The 19143-nt window shown below is 46.1% G+C and overlaps 1 protein-coding gene across 2 annotated transcripts in view; it reads left to right on the top strand.

The window, feature by feature from the left end:
* Nucleotides 1-19143, top strand: part of VPS35L (VPS35 endosomal protein sorting factor like) — a 115917-nt gene that overhangs the window by 47533 nt on the left and 49241 nt on the right. For both annotated transcript variants that reach the window (XM_082714893.1, XM_082714894.1), the window contains 5 exons: nucleotides 9477-9523; nucleotides 11119-11230; nucleotides 11714-11830; nucleotides 13418-13471; nucleotides 17357-17437. In XM_082714893.1, the coding sequence (XP_082571019.1) occupies nucleotides 9477-9523; nucleotides 11119-11230; nucleotides 11714-11830; nucleotides 13418-13471; nucleotides 17357-17437 (411 nt within the window). The remainder of the gene's footprint in view (nucleotides 1-9476; nucleotides 9524-11118; nucleotides 11231-11713; nucleotides 11831-13417; nucleotides 13472-17356; nucleotides 17438-19143) is intronic.

Genomic DNA, 19143 nt, shown 5'->3' with positions numbered 1-19143 from the left:
TCCAGGAGGAGGAAGGGGGCACAGTACAAAGCGAAATTCAGGTACACCTGCCTTTTCCCAGAAGCTGCCAACTTAATCACACCCTAATGAAAGAGGAAAAAGGACATGACTTTGACTCAGCACCTCCACTTTTAAGAATATCACGTAGACGTGCTTGGGCAGGTGCAGAAGGACGCGCGCATGCGCACATGGGTTCGGGCTGGTCCAGCATCAGAAACCAGCATCACACGGGGATTGGGTCGGAATCCATATAGATTCAGCGGCGTGTGACGGGGCCCACTGAAGGATCACGAGGAAGATCTGTTCATACAGACATAAGGGTGCTCGCAATAACTGGTGAGTCGCAAAGGGAGGTTGAGGGTTACACACCTTGCTGTGTGTGTCCTCAGCGGTAGCATGGCCTAGTGTTCAGGTTTGGGCCCTGGAGTCGGAGGGCCTGGGTTGGAATCCCAGATCCATTGCTTACAGCTTTCGGGCAGAAGTACAGGCAGGTCCCTAACCACTCTGAGCCTGTTTTCTTCATCTGTGAAACGGGAGCATTAATTCTCTTTTTTGGTTTTTCGGACGGATTGCATAGGAGGACCTGTTTGCGTTGTTTGGTCGAGTGACCCATACGTAGCACGGGGGTGTTTGTTGCTTTGTCGGGATCGCAAACATGATGTTTGTATCTGTGTGCGAGAACTGGGGAGGAGGGGTGTCAGAATATCACTGGAAGGTGAGCTTTTGCCTCAACTCAACTTTTCTTGGCCTACTGTTGCTTTCTAACCTTTCAGCCAAATATAATGGATTCTTTACATTTTCATTTCCCCAAATCCTAAAGTATGAAGGGGAAAATTAGGGGCATCTTGGATTTCAGGTGACCCTTCCCCCCCGCCCCGCCACCACCATTAAATTGATTTTAAATGAAGTCGGTGTGAACGGAAGATTGAAAGGCTGTGGTGTCGGCAGGAGTCTTAACAACCACACGGTGGCCCAGGCGGCCCAGGCTCCGGGGAGCACGAACGGGAGTGTAGAGAGCCCCGATCTGTTCAGCCGAATGACTGAAACGTAAGAGCAGGGTTGACATGTTTGAAAATGGGAACACTTAAGTTCTTTTCTCCTTATTTTAACAAAAGGCCAAATCGAATTAAAACACAAGGTACCCATGATAAGGCATTCTTCCTTTTATTTTAAGCACCAGGAGTCTCAAAGGATGGCAGAAGCTGGGAATAGAGCTTTCCCAGGGAGTAAAACTCTAGGAAATCATTACCACGCCAGAAGAAGTGATTAAAAAAATTAGGTCACCTGAATAATAATAAACTCTGATTCTTGGGGCACTTAAATAAGGACCTTGCAGCATCTCATTTAAAAAATGTTAATCATTTTCAAAATGCAGACGAATCAATGTCCTGGTGCAAGGTGGTGTTGAAGATGCCCGTTTCTGCTGCCTAAAAACTCTGGGAGTGGCCGGAATGTATCACCTGGGGAGTTAGGCCACGCCTCCAGAGCAGGGGATGGTCTGTTTGGCGGTGGCTGCCGTTAAGGTATAGGACAGGCAGGCAAGATGGGGGAAAGGAGAAAAAGCCTTCAGCTACTAAGATCTGTCATACGAAATTTCAGATTGAAATTGAAATCCCAAATCCCCCCCCCCCAAAAAAAAATCAAGGAGCGATTATTCAGAAAGGCTTTTTTGTTGTTGCTTGAAGATAGGATTTTTTTCCACCCATATACGACAAAAATAAGATAATGATACATAAAAAAAACAGATTTATGCCCTCAAATCCAGACACATTCTGCAGAGATAAAAAAGTAACCATTTCACAAGATCTGGTTTGGGGCAATGAAAACAAATCCTTCTTGGCATTTTCAGCAGCTTTTCATTTGTTGGGGGTGGCGTGGGAGGTGTAGAAGGGAAAAGGCCTGGTCCGGGACGTGAGTGGCAAGTGCCGTCTGACAGCGAATCCCTCGAGGTCCTTTCCTGAGCCAGGAGGGGCAGGTTGTAAATGTCGGCAGAGCAAAGAAGCAGAGGCACCAGGAGTGGTGGGAGCGGGCAGTCGGGCAGACCAGGGTTCAGGGGTTCAGACTACGGCTGTGTTGCCTTGGGCTACTTGACGTCTTTTACCAGCTATAATGGGGCTGATAGAACCTTCTAGAAGGGCTGTCATGGAGTGACCGTGATGCTGCCCATCTGTGCACCGCCAAGGGATGGGGACACCAGGCAGAGGGGGTGGCTGCCATCCTTACATTTGGTCTTTACAGGGACTCCCTGAAGTAGATGGGGGGTCTGGGCCAACTTGACAGTCAGGAAGCCAGCAAGGGGTGAGATGGGGGAGGGGGTCGGAGGGGCCAAGCAGGGGGCGAGGTGGGGCGGGGGACGGAGGGAAGGGACTGAGGCAGGTAAGAGGCATAATGAGGAGACCAAAGCCTTACTGGAAAGAGTGACAAAAACAGCTGGCTTCATTTGTGTGGACCAGCTTACAGAGGTCATTGAACATAACGTGGTGGAGATCGGGCAGCTCTTGGAGATTTTTGATCAGGAGAATGATTTGGAACAAAAGCGATGCTTCAAGATCAAACTAGCAGAAGCCCACCAGACAGATCAGAAGGAGAAGGGTTGGTAGCTGTGGGGGAAAAAAAATGAGACAGAACGGATAGGAGAGAATTTCCTAATCAGAAAACATTTATTAATAAAAATATATATTCGGGGCACCTGAGTGGCTCAGTCGGTTGACTCTTGACTGTGGCTCAGGTCATGATCTCTGGGTCCTGGGATCAAGCCCCACACTGGGCTCCATGCTCAGTGGGGAATCTGCTTGGGATTCTCTCTCTGCCTCTCCCTCTGCCCCTTGCCCCACTCATGCACCCGCTCTTTTGCTCCCTTCTTCCCTCCATCTCCCCCCTCCCACCCCCCCAAAATAAATAAAAAATCTGTATTCATATTTAGAAAAGATAGAAAAGTCAAAAGGAGAAAAACAACCACCTGAAATCCTGCCATGTTAACACTTTAGTGAGTTTCCATGTTAGTATTTCTCTGTCCACTCTGGCTCTCTCACTCTGAGCTTTTGTTTTATAGATGAGGATTTTGCGTGCATAATTTTATGGTGCTTTTCCCTCACTTAGCGTTATAATAGGCACCTCTCATTAAGGAAGTTCTCTGACCCTCAATCTTGTCAGGAAGTGTTCAGAGTTAGGTTTGTTGGGTGTGAGGAATGGAGGTTGGGGGGTGAGTCAGAGATGCTAAGTTTTAGAGCCCTCCACACAATCACCTTTTGCTGAGGCTCACTGGGTGCCAGGCCCTGTGTGAGTTCCTCTGTTTGGGCCACCTTACTTCGTCCTCAGCTTCCCTAGGCTGGGGACTGTGGTTATCCCCATTTTACAGATGAGGCAACTGAGGCTTACCACTTGCTAAGGTCACACAACTGGAAAGAGTCATAGCCATATAGACTGGTAGGCATTAACTCTGAACCCAGCAGATGTGTTCTCCACCCCTAAACCCTTTCTTGCTAGATAGCTCTTGTTAATGGCTACACTTAAGGAGGGATTTAAGGGCCCTAACGAATTGACTCATGGACATGATAACTCATGTTATCTCATGGGCAAGCTTTAAGTTGCACTTGAAATGTTCTAAAATACAAGTAGTCTGGTAATGCCAATCTAAGACTAGCCTTGGCCTTTGCTGACTCCCATTGACGCATAGAGGTGTATCATTTTCGTTCTTTTGCATCAGGAAAAAAAGTTCCCAGTGAGGGGCGCCTGGGTGGCTCAGTGGGTTAAAGGCTGCCTTCCACTCAGGTCATGATCCCAGAGTCCTGGGATCGAGCCCAGAGAGTTGGGCTCTCTGCTCAGTGGGGAGCCTGCTTCCTCCTCTCTCTCTGCCTGCCCCTCTGCCTACTTGTGATCTCTGCCTCTCAAATAAATAAACAAAATCTTAAAATAAAAATTTTAAAAGTTCCCAGTGAAAGAGAAATAATACAAAAAACTTAAAACATTTCTCCTTTTTTTTTTTTAAGATTTTATTTATTTATTTGATAGAGCGAGAGACACAAGCAGGCAGAGTAGCAGAGGGTGGGGGAGAAGCAGCCTCCCCACTGAGCAGGGAGCCCAATGTGGGGCTCGATCCCAGGACCCTGGGATTATGACCTGAGCCAAAGGCAGTTGCTTAACCAACTGAGCCACCCAGGCGCCCCAACATTTCTCCTTCTAGTGCTTAGAGTATAGGATGTATTTTTATTAACACTGAAATATTTTCTTTGAGACTTGAGCATATCCAGTCCGGTTGGGAGGGAAGGGGCATATGATTTTGCCCACCCTTTACATGTTCGCTTCATTTAGAAAAAGAGGAAGGAAAATAAGATACACATATCATTTAACTCTTTCTTTCTTTTTTTTTTTTTTTCAAGTGAAGCAGTACTTGAAAACACTGATTGGAAGGGTACGTAGTAAAAGCAGGAAGACAAATCTGGGAGCGCTCTGAGCTGCGTACGAGTCCTTCTTAGTCTGGAAAGTGGAAGCATGGGGTCAGCCCAACTTCTGTAGCTTTTCCTATACTTTTGAAGTACATAACTAAGTACATAACTAAGCCTCATCTGGAGATAATCTTAAAAAACCAGTAGATAAATATGGTGGTGGTTATAGAAATCCGTGTATGTTCGTGCACTGTCACAAAGACATACCCTTCCCTCGCAATAGCGTGAATGGAAACCCGGTGAAATATCCAGTTAATTGTATTATATCCATGTCACTTTCCTGGCTTTGATAATGCCCTCTAGTTAAATAAGACGTCACCACTGGGGAGAGCTGGGTGATGGGTCCCTAGAACCTCCTGGTATGATTTTTACCATCTTTTGTGAGTCTGTAACTGGTTCAAAAAAAAAAAAATTTTAAAGTCTGTCAGGAGCAAACTGAACACTACCGTTACTGCACGTAGGGATTCCTCAGCCGTTAGAAAGAATGAGGACGGAGCGCCCGGGTGGCTCAGTCGTTAAGTGTCTGCCTTCGGCTCAGGTCATGATCCCAGGGTCCTGGGATCGAGCCCTGCATGGGGCTCCCTGCTCAGCGGGAAGCCTGCTTCTCCCTCTCCCTTTCCCCCTGCTTGTGTTCCCTCTTTCGCTGTCTCTCTCTCTGTGTCAAATAAATAAATAAAATCTTCAAGAAAAAAAAAAAGAATGAGGCAGGTGCATATGTGTAGTTACACGGAAAGAACAAAGCCCATGCTAGATTCTTGAATTAAAAAGGCAAGTTGTGGCCCAATATGTATGTGACTGTTCATTTTGGTAAGACAGAAAAACCCAAGCTTGGGCTTTTATAAGAAAAGCGATATATTCACCGGGTGTAAACAAAGGTCTGGAAAGATAAACATCCAGATGTTGACACTGGTGATCACCAGGAAGCAGATGTTGGGAGGGAAGGCATTTACGTTTTACTTAACCGCCTGGCGATAGTGTTTGAGTGGTTTTTTTTTTTTTCATAGTAAGCATTTCTTATTTCTCTAGTTTTTATTTATTCATTTATTTTTATTTTATATATTTTTAAAGGCTTGTTTCTTAGAGAGAGGGGGGAGGGAGGGTCGGGTGGAGAGAGAGAGAGAGAGAGAGAGAGAGAGAGAGAGAGAGAGGGAACCTCAAGCTGACTCCGTAGTGAGCGCAGAGCCCGACACGGGCCTCCATCCCAGGACCCTGAGGTCATGACCTGAGCCAAAACCAAGAGTTGGATGCTTACCCAACTAAGCCGCCTAGGCGACCCAATTTTTATATTTTTTATAACAAATATATAAATAACTGAAACACAGGGGCCGTCTGAGACTCCTGCACCTCCCTGTTCTGATTCGTGTATACGGGCTAATATGCTGACCTGCACATCTTCTGGTTCATCCCAGCCAACAGGCTCGTTCCGATCTCAGTCTGTTTGAACGGATGTTCCTCTTGTTCTTGCCAAAGATAATCGATCCTTTCGCTTCTCAGGAAAAAAAAAAAAAAAAAAGCTATAACCTCTAACAGATGTGTCTAGGGTCCTATCTTTTGGTTCCCTGATCACTTAGGGCTATTTCCTATACTCCTGTCTGATGGTAGAGGGTTTTTTTTGGTTTTGTTTTGTTTTAAAGTTCCATGTTTGGATACGGTTGTAATGCCTTCATCTCCTGTGAAAGAACTTTTTAAGCATTTGTCGTAATGGCCAGAATGTTTTGTCCCTATGTCGGCACTTACCAACTTTTTTCAGGAGTGGTAGAGCCCTCGCGTGTGTGTGCGTGTGTGGGCGTATGCACGTATGTGAGAGAGAGAATAAGCCACGAAAGGGCAGGGTTTTCTGTTTGATTTTCTCGCCGCCCTGTCCTCAGTGCCTAGGATAGTGGTTAGTACCTTAAAGTTGCTCTGTAAGTAGGTATCGAACGAGTGATTATTTGTACGTGTTGGGCAGTGTCAGTGAGATAATCCTACAGCACACCTCCTTCTCAGTCCTTTCCAGAAATCACTTTGCTATTGGTCTTCAGGCATGTCTTGTCTTTTTTTTTTTTTTTTTTAAGATTTTATTTATTTATTTGAGAGAGAGAGAGAGCAAGAACATGAGAGTGGGGAGGATCATAGGGAGAAGCTGACGTGCCACTGAGTGGGGGGTCTGATGCGGGACTCGATCCTGGGACCCCAGGGTCATGACTTGAGCCAAAGGCGGTTGCTTAACCAACTGAGCCACCCAGGTGCGCCAGGAATGACTTGTCAAGTATTAACACCCCGTGAGTGGATTAGGGAGGCCTTTTGTGACACTGACAATTTTATTTTCAGCTGGGATGCTTCTGACTACAAGGGAAAAAACACCTAACCGGCCCCCAAAATAATTCAGTGTCTTTTCTCACGCAACAAGTGCAGGCTGTGGGCCAGGCAGGTTCTGTCCAATCTCTCCTCTGTTGTGCTCCTCACGTAGCCAAGTGCCTGCAGCCGTGCCAGGCATCACATCCAGACCCGGCAACATCTGGAGGCAGAAAGATAAGAAATCTACAATTCCTTGGGTTCGTGTTTAAGAACAAGGAAGCCTTTCCTCAGAACTCCCATTCCAGCAGCTAGAAATGGGTCATGTGCCCATTGTCTAAATCCCCCACTCATAAAGGGAATGAGATCACCATGATCAATTTGGACCTGTATTAATTTGTTCAGGCTGTGTCTTAGTCCATCCTGGCTCTTAAAATACTACAAACTGGGTGGCTTGTCAATACCCAGGTTTTGATTTCCCACAGTTCTGGATCTGGGAAGTACAAGATGAAGATACTAGCAGTTCTGGTGCCTGGTGAAGGCTTACTTCCTGTCCATTGATGGCTGTCTTTGCTGTGTCTTCGCATGGCACAAGATAGCTTTCTTACGCTCCCCCTGTTTAAAAAAGATTTTATTTATTTGACACAGAGAGAGAGATCACAAGTAGGCAGAGAGGCAGGCAGAGGGGGAGGGGAAAGCAGGCTCCCTGTTGCTCAGAGAGCCCGATACGGGGGCTCGATCCCAGGACCCTGAGATCATGACCTGAGCCGAAGGCAGAGGCTTAACCCGTTGAGCCACCCAGGCTCCCCACTTGGGCCCCTTTTATTAAGGGTATTAATCCTATTCCCAAGAGCTCTAGCCTCATGACCTAATATTATCATCACGTTGAGAGTTAGGGGGCCCTTCAGATCATAGCGGGTTGCCACTGAAACAGACTGGAGGACTTGAACACCAAAACCTTCTAGAGTCTGCAAGTCCAAGATCAAGGTGCTGGCAGGGTTGGTTTCTGGTGAGGCTTGCAGACCACTGTCTTCTCCCCGTCCCCCACAGGGTCTCTCTGTGCATGTGCATTCTTGGTCCTTCTTCCACTTCTTTTCTTTCTTTCTTTCTTTTTTTTTTTTTTTAAAGATTTTATTTATTTATTTGAGAGAGAGAGCCTGAGAGCACAAGAGAGAGTGAGGATGAGCTGGGGGCGGTGGCAGGGGCAGAGGCAGGGAACCTGATATGGGCCTCAGTCCCAGGACACCAGGTTCATGACCTGAGCTGAAGGCAGACGCTTAACCGACTGAGCCACCCAGGCGCCCCTCTCTTCCTCTTTTTCCTCTTCTCATAAAGACCTCAGTCCCATGGGATTAGGGCCCCCACAATTAGGGCCTCATTTCTCATTAATTATGTCACTAAAAACCTGTCTCCGAACGCAATCACATTGAGCATCGGGGCTCCCACATACGAATTTGGAGGGGGTCTGATTTAGTCCGTAACGGGCCCCAACCTGCTGTTTGTGGGGCAGAGACAGAAATCTGAATAAAGCTGGGGTTCTGGGGTACGGGCAGTCTCTCCACAATCAGCTTTCGCCTTAATTATTCAGGCAGCACCTAGGACACAAGGGGTCACAGCTAGAAGGGGCACAGTTGCACTGAAGACAGTGGGGGGGACCAGACTCCTACAAATCTCATTTCTGTCACTTACTAGGAAGTAGCTTAACCTATCTGAGCTTGACTTTCTCTTCTGCGAAGTGAGGATGACAGAGGGGCCTCCAAGGCTGCTGTGAAGAGCTAACAACAAGGCAAGACTCGTGCTTAGCCTGGTGCCCAGTGAGCCCTCAGTGTCCAGGCTGCTGTTAGCTCTGCAGTCCAGGCTTGACCTTGTCTGTGCCCTTCAAAACCTTCCCCAAACCACTGACCTAAAGGATACCTCTTCCATTGATTTTTGTAAAAAAAAAAAAATAATAATAACAACAGGAACTCTTTTAGAAATACGTAATTGTCTTAAGATAGCTCTAAAGCCATTAACAGTATTCCAATGAGTGAAATACTTACTTCCTTTTGGGGGAAACATAGGCTTCAAAACTCGCTGGGAGGAAATGTGATGACGGGTGGAGCCTTTGATGCCAGACTGCCTGGGTCATGTCTGGCCCGTGGTAACTCGCTGTGTCACCTTGGTCCAAACACATCACTGTTCTGTGGCTCATTTCTGTCCTGTGCGGTGGGAGGAGAGAGAGACCTGCTTCCTGGATGGTGACAGGCGAGATCATGAGTGCAAAGTGCGTCTCACGCTGTATGGTAGGCTCTAGCAAATTCTCAGTGAAGTGGGGAGGAATATGGGGGTGTCATGGGAGAGGCCGGGAGTAAAGTGACTCCCATTCTCACTGGTGCCTCCAGCTCAGCAGGTACCTCGCCTGTAGGAACACTGCACGCGGGAGGATACCACTTGCATCCTCTGCCAGAGGGTAAGGACACCCAGGCTTCATCAAGTCAGGTGACCGGCCCAAGGTCTCATAGTTGGTGAGACAGGATTTGAATCCACATATGCCTGTTGCCGGGACTCAGCTCTTCTCTGTTATACTGAAAGCCGTGAAGGTGGATTCTGACCCCCATCCCTGCTCCTGACCCCCCATCTTGGTCAGGCCCTGGGAGTTACAGAAATGGACTTGAGGCTCCATTTACTTTCAAGCATTACTTTGGAGATCCCGTTGTGAGAAATGTTGTTGGAGATCCTCCAACCTGATGATTTTCATTGATAATTATTTTTAACTAGGCTCTGCTAACGGAGATGATGGAGAGATGCAAGAAACTAGGAAACAAGTAAGTATTTTATTTAAATTTTATTTTTATTTTTTATTTATTTAAAAAAAAATTTTTTTTTAAAGCGTGGAGATGAGTGTGGCGCTTGAACTTACAACCCTGAGATTAAGACCTGAGCCCAGATCAAGAGTTAAACGCCCAACAGACTGGGCGCCTGGGTGGCTCAGTTGTTTAAGCAACTGCTTTCGGCTCAGGTCACAGTCCTGGAGTCCCAGGATCGAGTCCCGCATCGGGCTCCCAGCTCCATGGGGAGTCTGCTTCTCCCTCTGACCTTCTCGCCTCTCATGCTCTCTCTCACTGTCTCTCTCTCAAATAAATAAATAAAATCTTTAAAAAAAAAACAAAAAAAAAAACGCCCAACAGACTGAGCCACCCAGGTGCCCCAGTATTTTAAAATTCATAAAGCATGGGTTTGGATGTGGAGCTGGTTGATTTTTTTTTTTTTTTTAATTTTTAAAGACTTTATTTATTTATTTGACAGACAGGGATTACAAGTAGGCAGAGAGGCAGGAGGGTGGCGGGTAGTGGGGGGAAGCAGGCTCCCTGCTGAGCAGAGAGCCCGATGCGGGACCCGATCCCAGGACCCTGAGATCATGACCTGAGCCGAAGGCAAAGGCTTAACCCACTGAGCCACCCAGGTGCCTTGACTGGCACGCTCACCTGGGTAAGAGGACCAGCAGAGTGGCGGGACGACATGGAGGCTGGGAACTAGAGTCCGATCTTCTGGTTTCTGATGCCCCGCTCCACTCTTTCTTACCCTTGTGAACTGGGGTCACCTACTTGACCTCTCTGTGCCTTAGTCTTCGTAAAATGGGTTTAATAATAGTCGTTTCCCCATGGGGCTGTGATACGTGGTAGGATCAAAGTAAGCTCCCATCTCCCTGTCTCCAGGCAGGTGAAGTTTGCCCTCTGCTCTCCCTTCTGTGTGTAGATGTCCCTAAGTCACTGTGTCTCTGCATCCTAGAACAGTGCTTTTTGTAAGAGATGGAGAAGGATATTTTCTGTATTTGCAACTTGGATCAATATTGTGACTTAATGTTTAGTTTTAGTAGTACACCAACCTGTCAGAGGCTCATTTTACATCTGTTTAAATGGATTTTTGACTGCTGTCCATCAGTCCGGCCGGCCAGCTAGCTACCCATTCATCCAGTCAATTCAACATTCATCGAGTTCCAAACGTGCCTAAAACCTCGTGTTGGTCCCTAGAAGTTCCTTTTCACTCCATACCATTAAAGAGTTTTCTTTTTTTTTTTTTTTTTTTTTTTTTTTTTTTTTTTTTTTTTTTTTTTTTTAAAGATTTTATTTTTTTTATTTATTTATTTGACAGAGAGAGATCACAAGTAGGCAGAGAGGCAGAGAGAGAGAGAGAGGAGGAAGCAGGCTCCCTGCTGAGCAGAGAGCCTGATGCGGGACTCGATCCCAGGACCCTGAGATCATGACCTGAGCCGAAGGCAGCGGCTTAATCCACTGAGCCACTCAGGCGCCCCTCATTAAAGAGTTTTCAATTCCTCCTTCCCAGCAACATATGGACTTAAAATTAAAGTGACTTTCATTAAGGGGCAGCTCTGCTGACAGGGGGCACGTGTGTCTTACAGCGCCTTGCTGTTGAATTCTGTGATGTCCGCTTTCCGGGCCGAGTTCATCGCCACGAGGTCCATGGATTTCATTGGCATGATTAAAGAGTGCGATGAGTCGGGTTTCCCCAAGGTAAGCTCTTGACCAGATGTCCAGTTTACCTGAGAGCTCTCGAGGGAGACAGTCCTGTGGGGGGGAGGCGGGGCCGCTCAGGTCAGCAGGAAAACAGGCGAAGGCTGGCCTCTGAAGAACTCGATGGAGGATGAGTTCATGTTTGGGATTGTTAGACACACGTCATTACCACCAGAGAATCCTGAATCTGTTGAATTCGTCCCCTGTGCAGTGTTTAGGAAAGGCTCAGTCTGCCATCTCTAAAAACGTATCTTCACTCATCATTTATGAAAAGCTCTGTTCAGCAGAATATTAGGGCCCACAAGTCAGAGCAGTACGCGGAGCTGGCTTTGCTCTGAGCAGCTTGGTCTGACTTGCACGTAGGCCTGAGGTAAAATTTAAGATTATCCCTGAGACGAACTCAGCATTACAACATTTTCCTCTTAAGTTTCAAGATACCGATTTAAAATCCCCAGTATTGTAATGGTTCGTTCTTTTTTTTAGCATCTCCTTTTTCATTCATTGGGGTTAAACTTGGCCTTGGCTGACCCTCCTGAGGGCGATCGACTCCAGATTCTCAACGAAGCTTGGAAAGTCATCACTAAGTTGAAGAATCCACAGGTGGGTGACCATTCAGACCTTAGATCGAACGACTGCCTCTTGTCTAAGTTCTGCAGTTATATTCTTTACTTTTAAAAAATTATCTTTTGACTAATCGTATATCTGGGATTTTTTTTTTTTTTTTAAGAAATAATTCTTCTTGGGGCACCTGGGTGGCTCAGTGGGTTAAGCCTCTGCCTTCGGCCCAGGTCATGATCTCAGCGTCCTGGGATCGAGCCCCGCATCTGGCTCTCTGCTCAGCGGGGAGCCTGCTTCCTACTCTCTCTCTGCCTGCCTCTCTGCTTACTTGTGATCTCTGTCTGTCAAATAGATAAAATCTTTTTTAAAAAAAAAAGAGAGAGAATACTGGCCTAATTTAGAAAACTCAGAAACTTAACTTACCAAATCACATACCTAGGTTAAAGTTTAGCAAAACCCTCACTAAACTTCAGTTTATAAACTAAACTCTGTTTAACCCAACTCTAGTCAGCGAACCGAACAACATAATTAAAGCACGTGTTTAAGTCCAAAGCCTCCGGGCGTGTGGGGCCCGGGTGTGAGTGCTTCCAGGCAACTTTGCATCAAAAGGTCACGCTCATGGTTATGTTCAGTCTTTGACTTCACACGGCCTTCTCAGCTTTCCTGTCAGACCTTCAGATGTTCCTGGCTTTTCTTGTGTGAATGAGATCACTATTTACTTCCCTCCCCATTTCTTTCTTTTCCTTAAAATATAGGAGCAGAAGAGACACACTCACAGACGGTCTTTTTCCTCTAGCGCTACTCCCCCTCGACCCCAGTGTTTTCTGGAACAGGCGCTGTATCCGACTGTTCCTGCCATTTCCATGACCATCCCACAGCCTCTCCGTGGGTCTTCCCTGCTACTCGAATCGAATACTTAATTTTTTACCTGAAATCTTCAGTGCTTTCTTACCCTTAGGACAACATACACATCACCCCTCAATCAGAAAAATGGTTTCTTTTTCAACGGTAGGAAGCCTGGTTGTTTTTTTTTTTTCCTCAGAACATGCAAAAATCACATTTAATTCTGGCCTTCAGCCAGGATCCACCATCAATAACTCGGCTGAGGTGCAGCCAGACTCGTGACTTTTATCTCCACTGCCTTTGAGTTCTTCCCAGTTTTCTTTCTTTTTTTTTTTTTTTAAGGTTTTGTTTATTTATTTGACAAACAGAGATCACAGTAGGCAAAGAGGCAGGCAGAGAGGGAGGAGGAAGCAGGCTCCCCGCTGAGCAGAGAACCCTATGTGGGGCTCGATCCCAGGACCCTAAGATCATGACCTGAGCCAAAGGCAGAGGCTTTAACCCACTGAGCCACCCAGGCACCCACTTCCCAGTTTTCTCTCTTTGCCCAAGTAGCCCTTCCTGAATGTTAGTTAGTTTCATGCAATTTCTGTATTTCTAGAACTCGCTTCTTAGGATAAAATACACCCGCAGGCTAGACTTTCCTGGAGATGAACCAACCAGTCTTGAAATCCCTATCACGTCTCTCTTTGAATTGCCAGAGCGCTTGAAGGGGTTTGTGCGTGATGAGTTTTCACCGTAAGCGGGGGGCGTTCTTATCACAAAGACGTGTTTGCTTTTCCTCCACAGGACTACGTTAACTGTGCCGAAGTGTGGGTCGAGTATACGTGCAAGCATTTCACGGTACGTGTGGCCTGTGCTGCTGTTTTTGGAAGAGTGAGGTTTTTATTCATGTTTACTATTATGAGCAAGGCTCGCTGAGGCATCGAGGCATTTTACGGTAGTAATTGTCCTTAACTTATGAGAATTGTGTCCTTTATGTGACAGTGTGCTGGAGTGTTACTGTGTGCGCAGTGCTCGCGTATAAATTAGAGAAATGCTCCATTATACCAGTTTTTTTCACCAGAGGAAACCTTGGACGCTTCCCTGCTAAAACGCATCGTGACTCTCCCTGGGGTCTAGTCAGTGGCATTTCCACGTATCTGACGAGTGTGTCATTTTTTTTCTAAGCAAAGGGACTTCTTCTCCTGTGCCCAGACTGGAACCTCAGTTTGGGAAATACTGGGCTTGTCAAGTAACAGCAACCTTAGAAGCAGGCAGAACCAGGTTCAGATCCTCTTACCAGAATGATAAAGGTCATTGGCTTTTAAAACACCGAAGTATAGCTTCTATGCAGAAAAATGCGTATGTCGTAAGTGTGCTACCTGGTGAATCTTGAGGAAGTACACTCGTGTGGTCATGGTCCAGACCAAGATGTAGGGAATACCTCCACTGAGCCCCCTGAACTCGGCTCCCAGTCACAGTCCGTTGGAAGCCGCAGGCAGCCGCCGTCCTGGCCTCTTAACTCGGTAAATTGGTTTTGGCCTGGTTTTCAGCATTATGTAAATGCTGCTCTGTTGATTTTGTTTCTTTGGTCCAGCTTTGGTTTTATGCTTTACTTTGGAAACTTCAAACATATGCTGTCCCTTGGACCCATCACCCAGAAATGACCGACTCATGACAGATCTTGTGTCATTTACATGTTTACTAAGCTTCTCCCTTCCCTGGGTTATTCTGAAGCAAATCTCGAACGCCGTGTCTTCACCTGCCGGCACATACATGTGAAATATAAGATTCCCTTTTCTGAGACCAAATCCCAGTATCTTAGCCTAATGATAAAAAGATAATACTGCTTTTAATATTAAGAATCATGGGGCGCCTGGGTGGCTCAGTGGCTTAAAGCCTCTGCCTTCGGCTCAGGTCATAATCCCAGGGTCTTGGGATCGAGCCCCGCATTGGGCTCTCTGCTCAGCAGGGAGCCTACTTCCCCCTCTCTCTCTGCCTCCCTCTCTGCCTACTTGTGATCTCTGTCAAATAAATAAATAAAATCTTAAAAAAAAAAAAAATCAGTCAATGTTCAGATGTCCCCAGTTGTCAGGATTAAAATAAAGTCTGTACATTTGTACATTGCAGTAGACTTCTTAGTCTTCTCTTTTCCCTCCTCCTCGCCTTCCCCCGCCCCCCCCCATCTGCGATCATACTTACGAAATTCAGACTTTCGCCTGAAGAGTTTCCCAGTCTGGACTGAAATGCCAATAGAGTATTACCCCCACCTTAAAAGACCACCAGAGACATGAGTCAAAGCCAAGCAGCAAGGGTCGTTTATTGCAGGTTCGAACCTGGACCTCTGCGCCGCTCGTTGCCGAGAACGCCGAGAGGTCCGGAGCTGGGTCGGTGCAGGATTTTTATAGACAGATACAAACAAGTTTCTTTTCCTTTCCTGGTTTTAGAGTAAGGATCTGATTCCTTAGCAATCCCAAAGGTGACTAGTGAGTTGTAGTTGTTGGTATCTTGAGCTGATTGATTGACAGTTTGAACAGGCATACTTGGCGTCAGTGAATTGGGTAAGGGGACCCCGCAGGAAAGCAGACAAAGCAATCTTACAGAAGTAGAACTGGCCGGTTAGCCCACGCATCCGGAAAAAAGCACTATCAGGATATTGAAGGCCTAGTTACTATCAAGTAAAGACAATTGGGAGTCTCCTGGTGGAATGTTACATTCCTGCTATCAAGCATCCTTGTTAATGAGATTTAGGTTTAGAAGAAATTGAACTTTATTTACTTTTCCCTCTACCTCCGCCTCCTTCCGTTTTCATGGAGGGGAGGGTGACATTAGGGCTTGAGGAACTGAGTTCTGTGTCCCTGGAAATTGGGCTATTGATAAGGTAACTTCTTTGTTGTAATCTCAAGGACATTTGCAAACCAAGGGAGACTCCTACCTTGCAGGACTGTGATCTCTGCAAGTTCACTATTTATCGTTTTATGGCGATCAGGGGTGCCTGAGGAATGCTACACATATGGAGGGGAGTGGGTGAAGGGGGGTGGTGCAAGGCGCCAGCCTTTGCTTTGTCCTCAGCCAGCCTCCTGCTCCTTCAGGACCAGCCAGTTGTATCCGGTGACGGTGTCCTTCTGCTCTCAGTATATCCCGCCAATCAGCAGTTGGTTCTAGAGGCGTCATCAGCTTCCGATAAGACTTCTCAGCACTGTGGGTGGCGTTTGGAGGTTCTCCTGGGAAGCTCGTGGTATCTGGCTGTCCCTCTAATACATGGGCGGCCAGTGAAGCTCGGTTGCATCTCACTCACCGTTTCTTAGGGGCTGCAAAATGGTGATATTTGGAATTACAATCAACTCTTTGTTCATGAGCTGGGATACTTGTAGCAAGAGAAACTTCCCCTGTGGGTGTTTGGTTACCCAGAGGTGCAATTTGCACAGAAAAGGCAGGATTGCCACTGGGTTGTTTCTTTTCCTTTCCTGGTTTTAGAGTAAGGATCTGATTCCTTAGCAATCCCAAAGGTGACTAGTGAGTTGTAGTTGTTGGTATCTTGAGGAGCACTTGGATTTAAATACACTTGAATTACATTATTCTTACTGATGCTCATTTGTCCCCTCTCTGTCCAGTGGCTGCCTTTTCAGGTTGGCTCCTGAGTCCTTCTCACATGTTCTCCACAGTCTTTGATGCCTTCCTTGCCTTCTCTTACAAGATGTTGCAGGTTCCCTGGCGTATTTCTAATCCCAGATTCAGCCTCAGATATTTCTCCAAGGAGCTTTGGTTCCTTTTACTGCCATTGTCAGATTTTTTTTTTCTTCTAGCTGTGTGACCCTAGCTAAGTCACTAAACGTCTCTGAGCCTCCACTTTCTTATTGGTAAAATGGGGACAAACGTGTCCATGGCCGGGAGTTTAGTGAGGATTAGGCAGGAGAGTAAACATAATGGCAACTATTGAGATAACCAATATTTTTGATACAAATATGTTAAAATAACAAATACCAGATGCCTTTCCTGTGGAGCTGTGCAGCCTCAGACCTTGCCAGGAGGCTTCCTTAGTCCTGTGAAAAGGACCAGGGGTCAGCAGACCTTTTCTGTGGAGAGCCAGACAGGAAGCGTTTGATGCGTTGTGGACCACAGGATCTCTGTCCCAAGTATCCAGCTCTGTCATTGTAGTGAACAAGCAGCCACAGACGATCTGTGAGTGGGTATAGCTGTGTGTTCCAGTAAACTTGATGCACACTGAAATTTGAATCTCCTGTAACTTTTGTCATGACGTATCATTCTTTTGGTTTGAATGTAGAAAGCACTTTTAGCATCGGGCCATGTAAAAACGGGCATGGGGCTGGATTTGGGCCATGGTTGGTCGACCCCTGATAGAGATGACAACAGCTGGTGCGCATCCAGCTTGTTAGGGCTGAGTCTGTGCACTTCCCACCATGCTTTGCTGTGCGCTCTGCAAGCGCCGGGGGAGCGGCCTGGGATGAGCCAATTTTACCAGCGCTCAGGGATGGCGATTAAGACGGTGTATCACCCCAGAAACTTTGAGGACAATATTTTAGGCCTGACCTGGTCCAGAAGCAGTTACCTTCAGGGCAATGATAAGGGTGGGATTTCTCTCTTAATATTATTTCCAGCAGAAGATTGGAAACTGTTCCCTGGAGAGTATGGGATATGTTCTGAAGATATTAGTCCTTGCCCCAGAAAAGTGGCCAGTGACTGCCTTTCAGTGTCTAACATAGGTTTATTCCCCGCTCCCCTCAGAAACGAGAGGTGAATACTGTTCTGGCTGATGTCATCAAGCACATGACTCCAGATCGTGCATTTGAAGACTCCTACCCTCAGGTAACAGCTATGCCTTTGTCATTTCCACACTGCTGTTGAATCACATAGGCATGTTGCATGGGTCGGACTGTAAAGTCAGATAATCCTGGGTTCAGATCTTGTCTCTGCCGTATCATCACCATCTGTCCTTTACTCTGTTGCTGAACCTTATTGTGCCTCAGTTTTCTCGCCTGTAAAATGGGCTCGTAGTCCTACACTCAGAGTGGCTGTGAGGTGCGATAAGGGCTATCCCTGCCCAGCTGCTTGGCACCAGTAAGGAAGGGGCCTATGTTTTCCAGTTCAACTAACTTTTTATTTGAAAATAGAGTCAAGCTTATTGGAAAACTGAAAGAATAGCTCAGGGAATGCCCATTTATTTTTTTAGTCAGATTCACCAACTGTGAACATTTTCCATGTTTGCTTTATTGTTATCATGTGTACACACACACACACACACACACACGTGCATAATACGTGTGTAAATTTTTTCCTGGCTCCTTTGAGGATAAGTTGCATACGTGATGCTACTTTGCATCTGAAGAAGTCAGTGAATATTTCCTAAGAACAGGGCATTCTCCATATAACCACAGTTTGGTTTTCGACTCCAGAGAGTTTAACATTAATATCTTCATACTGTCTCCTCCACAGTCCATGTTACAGCTCTGTCATTGGACTCAATAATGTCCTTGATAGCAGGTTTTCCCCCTCCAAGACAGAGTCTGGCGAAGGTTCATTTACTGTCAAGTAACTTTCAACCTAATTGAAAATTTGTTTTTTATTCAGTAACATGATGTTCTAGCACTTACTACCTGGGATCAATTTCTAGCTTCACTTAGCAGAAGAAAATGAATTACAATTACATGTTCTTGTAAGAAGGTTAAAATTCTAACATTTTGGTAAGGGTGTTTTCCCCATTTGCTAATTAAAATAGTTCATCTTTAGAATTTATTGAGGAGGCACTGAGTATCTGACATTTTTCTAGGGGTGATGAAAACATTGTATGGTCTCGCACACCAGGCTCTTGGTAAGCATCACTGAGTGAATGAAGCGTGTAGAGAGATGGGTCGTACCCTTGTGGGTCGTCAGGATCTTGGGCACATGTGAAGGCTGAGATGCATTAGAATTTTTGTTGAGGAATATTTAGTAAGACCTTGACTCCTAGGGACCCATTTAATTGAAGACTTTAACATAATAATTTCAATCCGTTGCAGTCCGTTCCTAAGAGAGAAAGGAATAATTACATTATACAATTCTGTCATATCTAGAAGCAATTTATAAAAGGTACCCTAGGGGTTAGCCTGCATTCTGGAGAGCCTCCCGTGTGAGTTGTGAGCCCCTTGTCTTACACGATTTAAAATTATCTCAACAGCAGTGTTTTCAGTATAAACAAAAGTACCTGTCAGTAAATTTTCTGTTCTTGACAGTAACCAGGGCAAGAGGTTTATATTTTCCTTAGAAGACGCACCTCTGTGGTTCTCTCTGTCAACAGTGAATATCTCAGGGAGAGGGGTGGTGGACATCAGCGCCTGGTTCTCTGGTGCCAAGCTTAGAGACTGCTCCACCATCCTCGGGTAATGATGTGATGTTTGACTCTGCCAGTAAAGTCTATTCATTGCCTCTCCACGGAAATCGTCAAGAAACACCGGGCCATGATGGGCTAGAACAGGGGTCTGCAAAGTACACCCCATAGACCATATGTAATGTAGCCCACCGTCTGTTATTGTGAA

This window comes from Mustela nivalis, assembly GCF_964662115.1.
Source record: "Mustela nivalis genome assembly, chromosome: 19".
NCBI classification, from domain to species: Eukaryota; Metazoa; Chordata; class Mammalia; order Carnivora; family Mustelidae; genus Mustela; species Mustela nivalis.
This window is presented reverse-complemented; position numbering and strand designations above follow the sequence as displayed.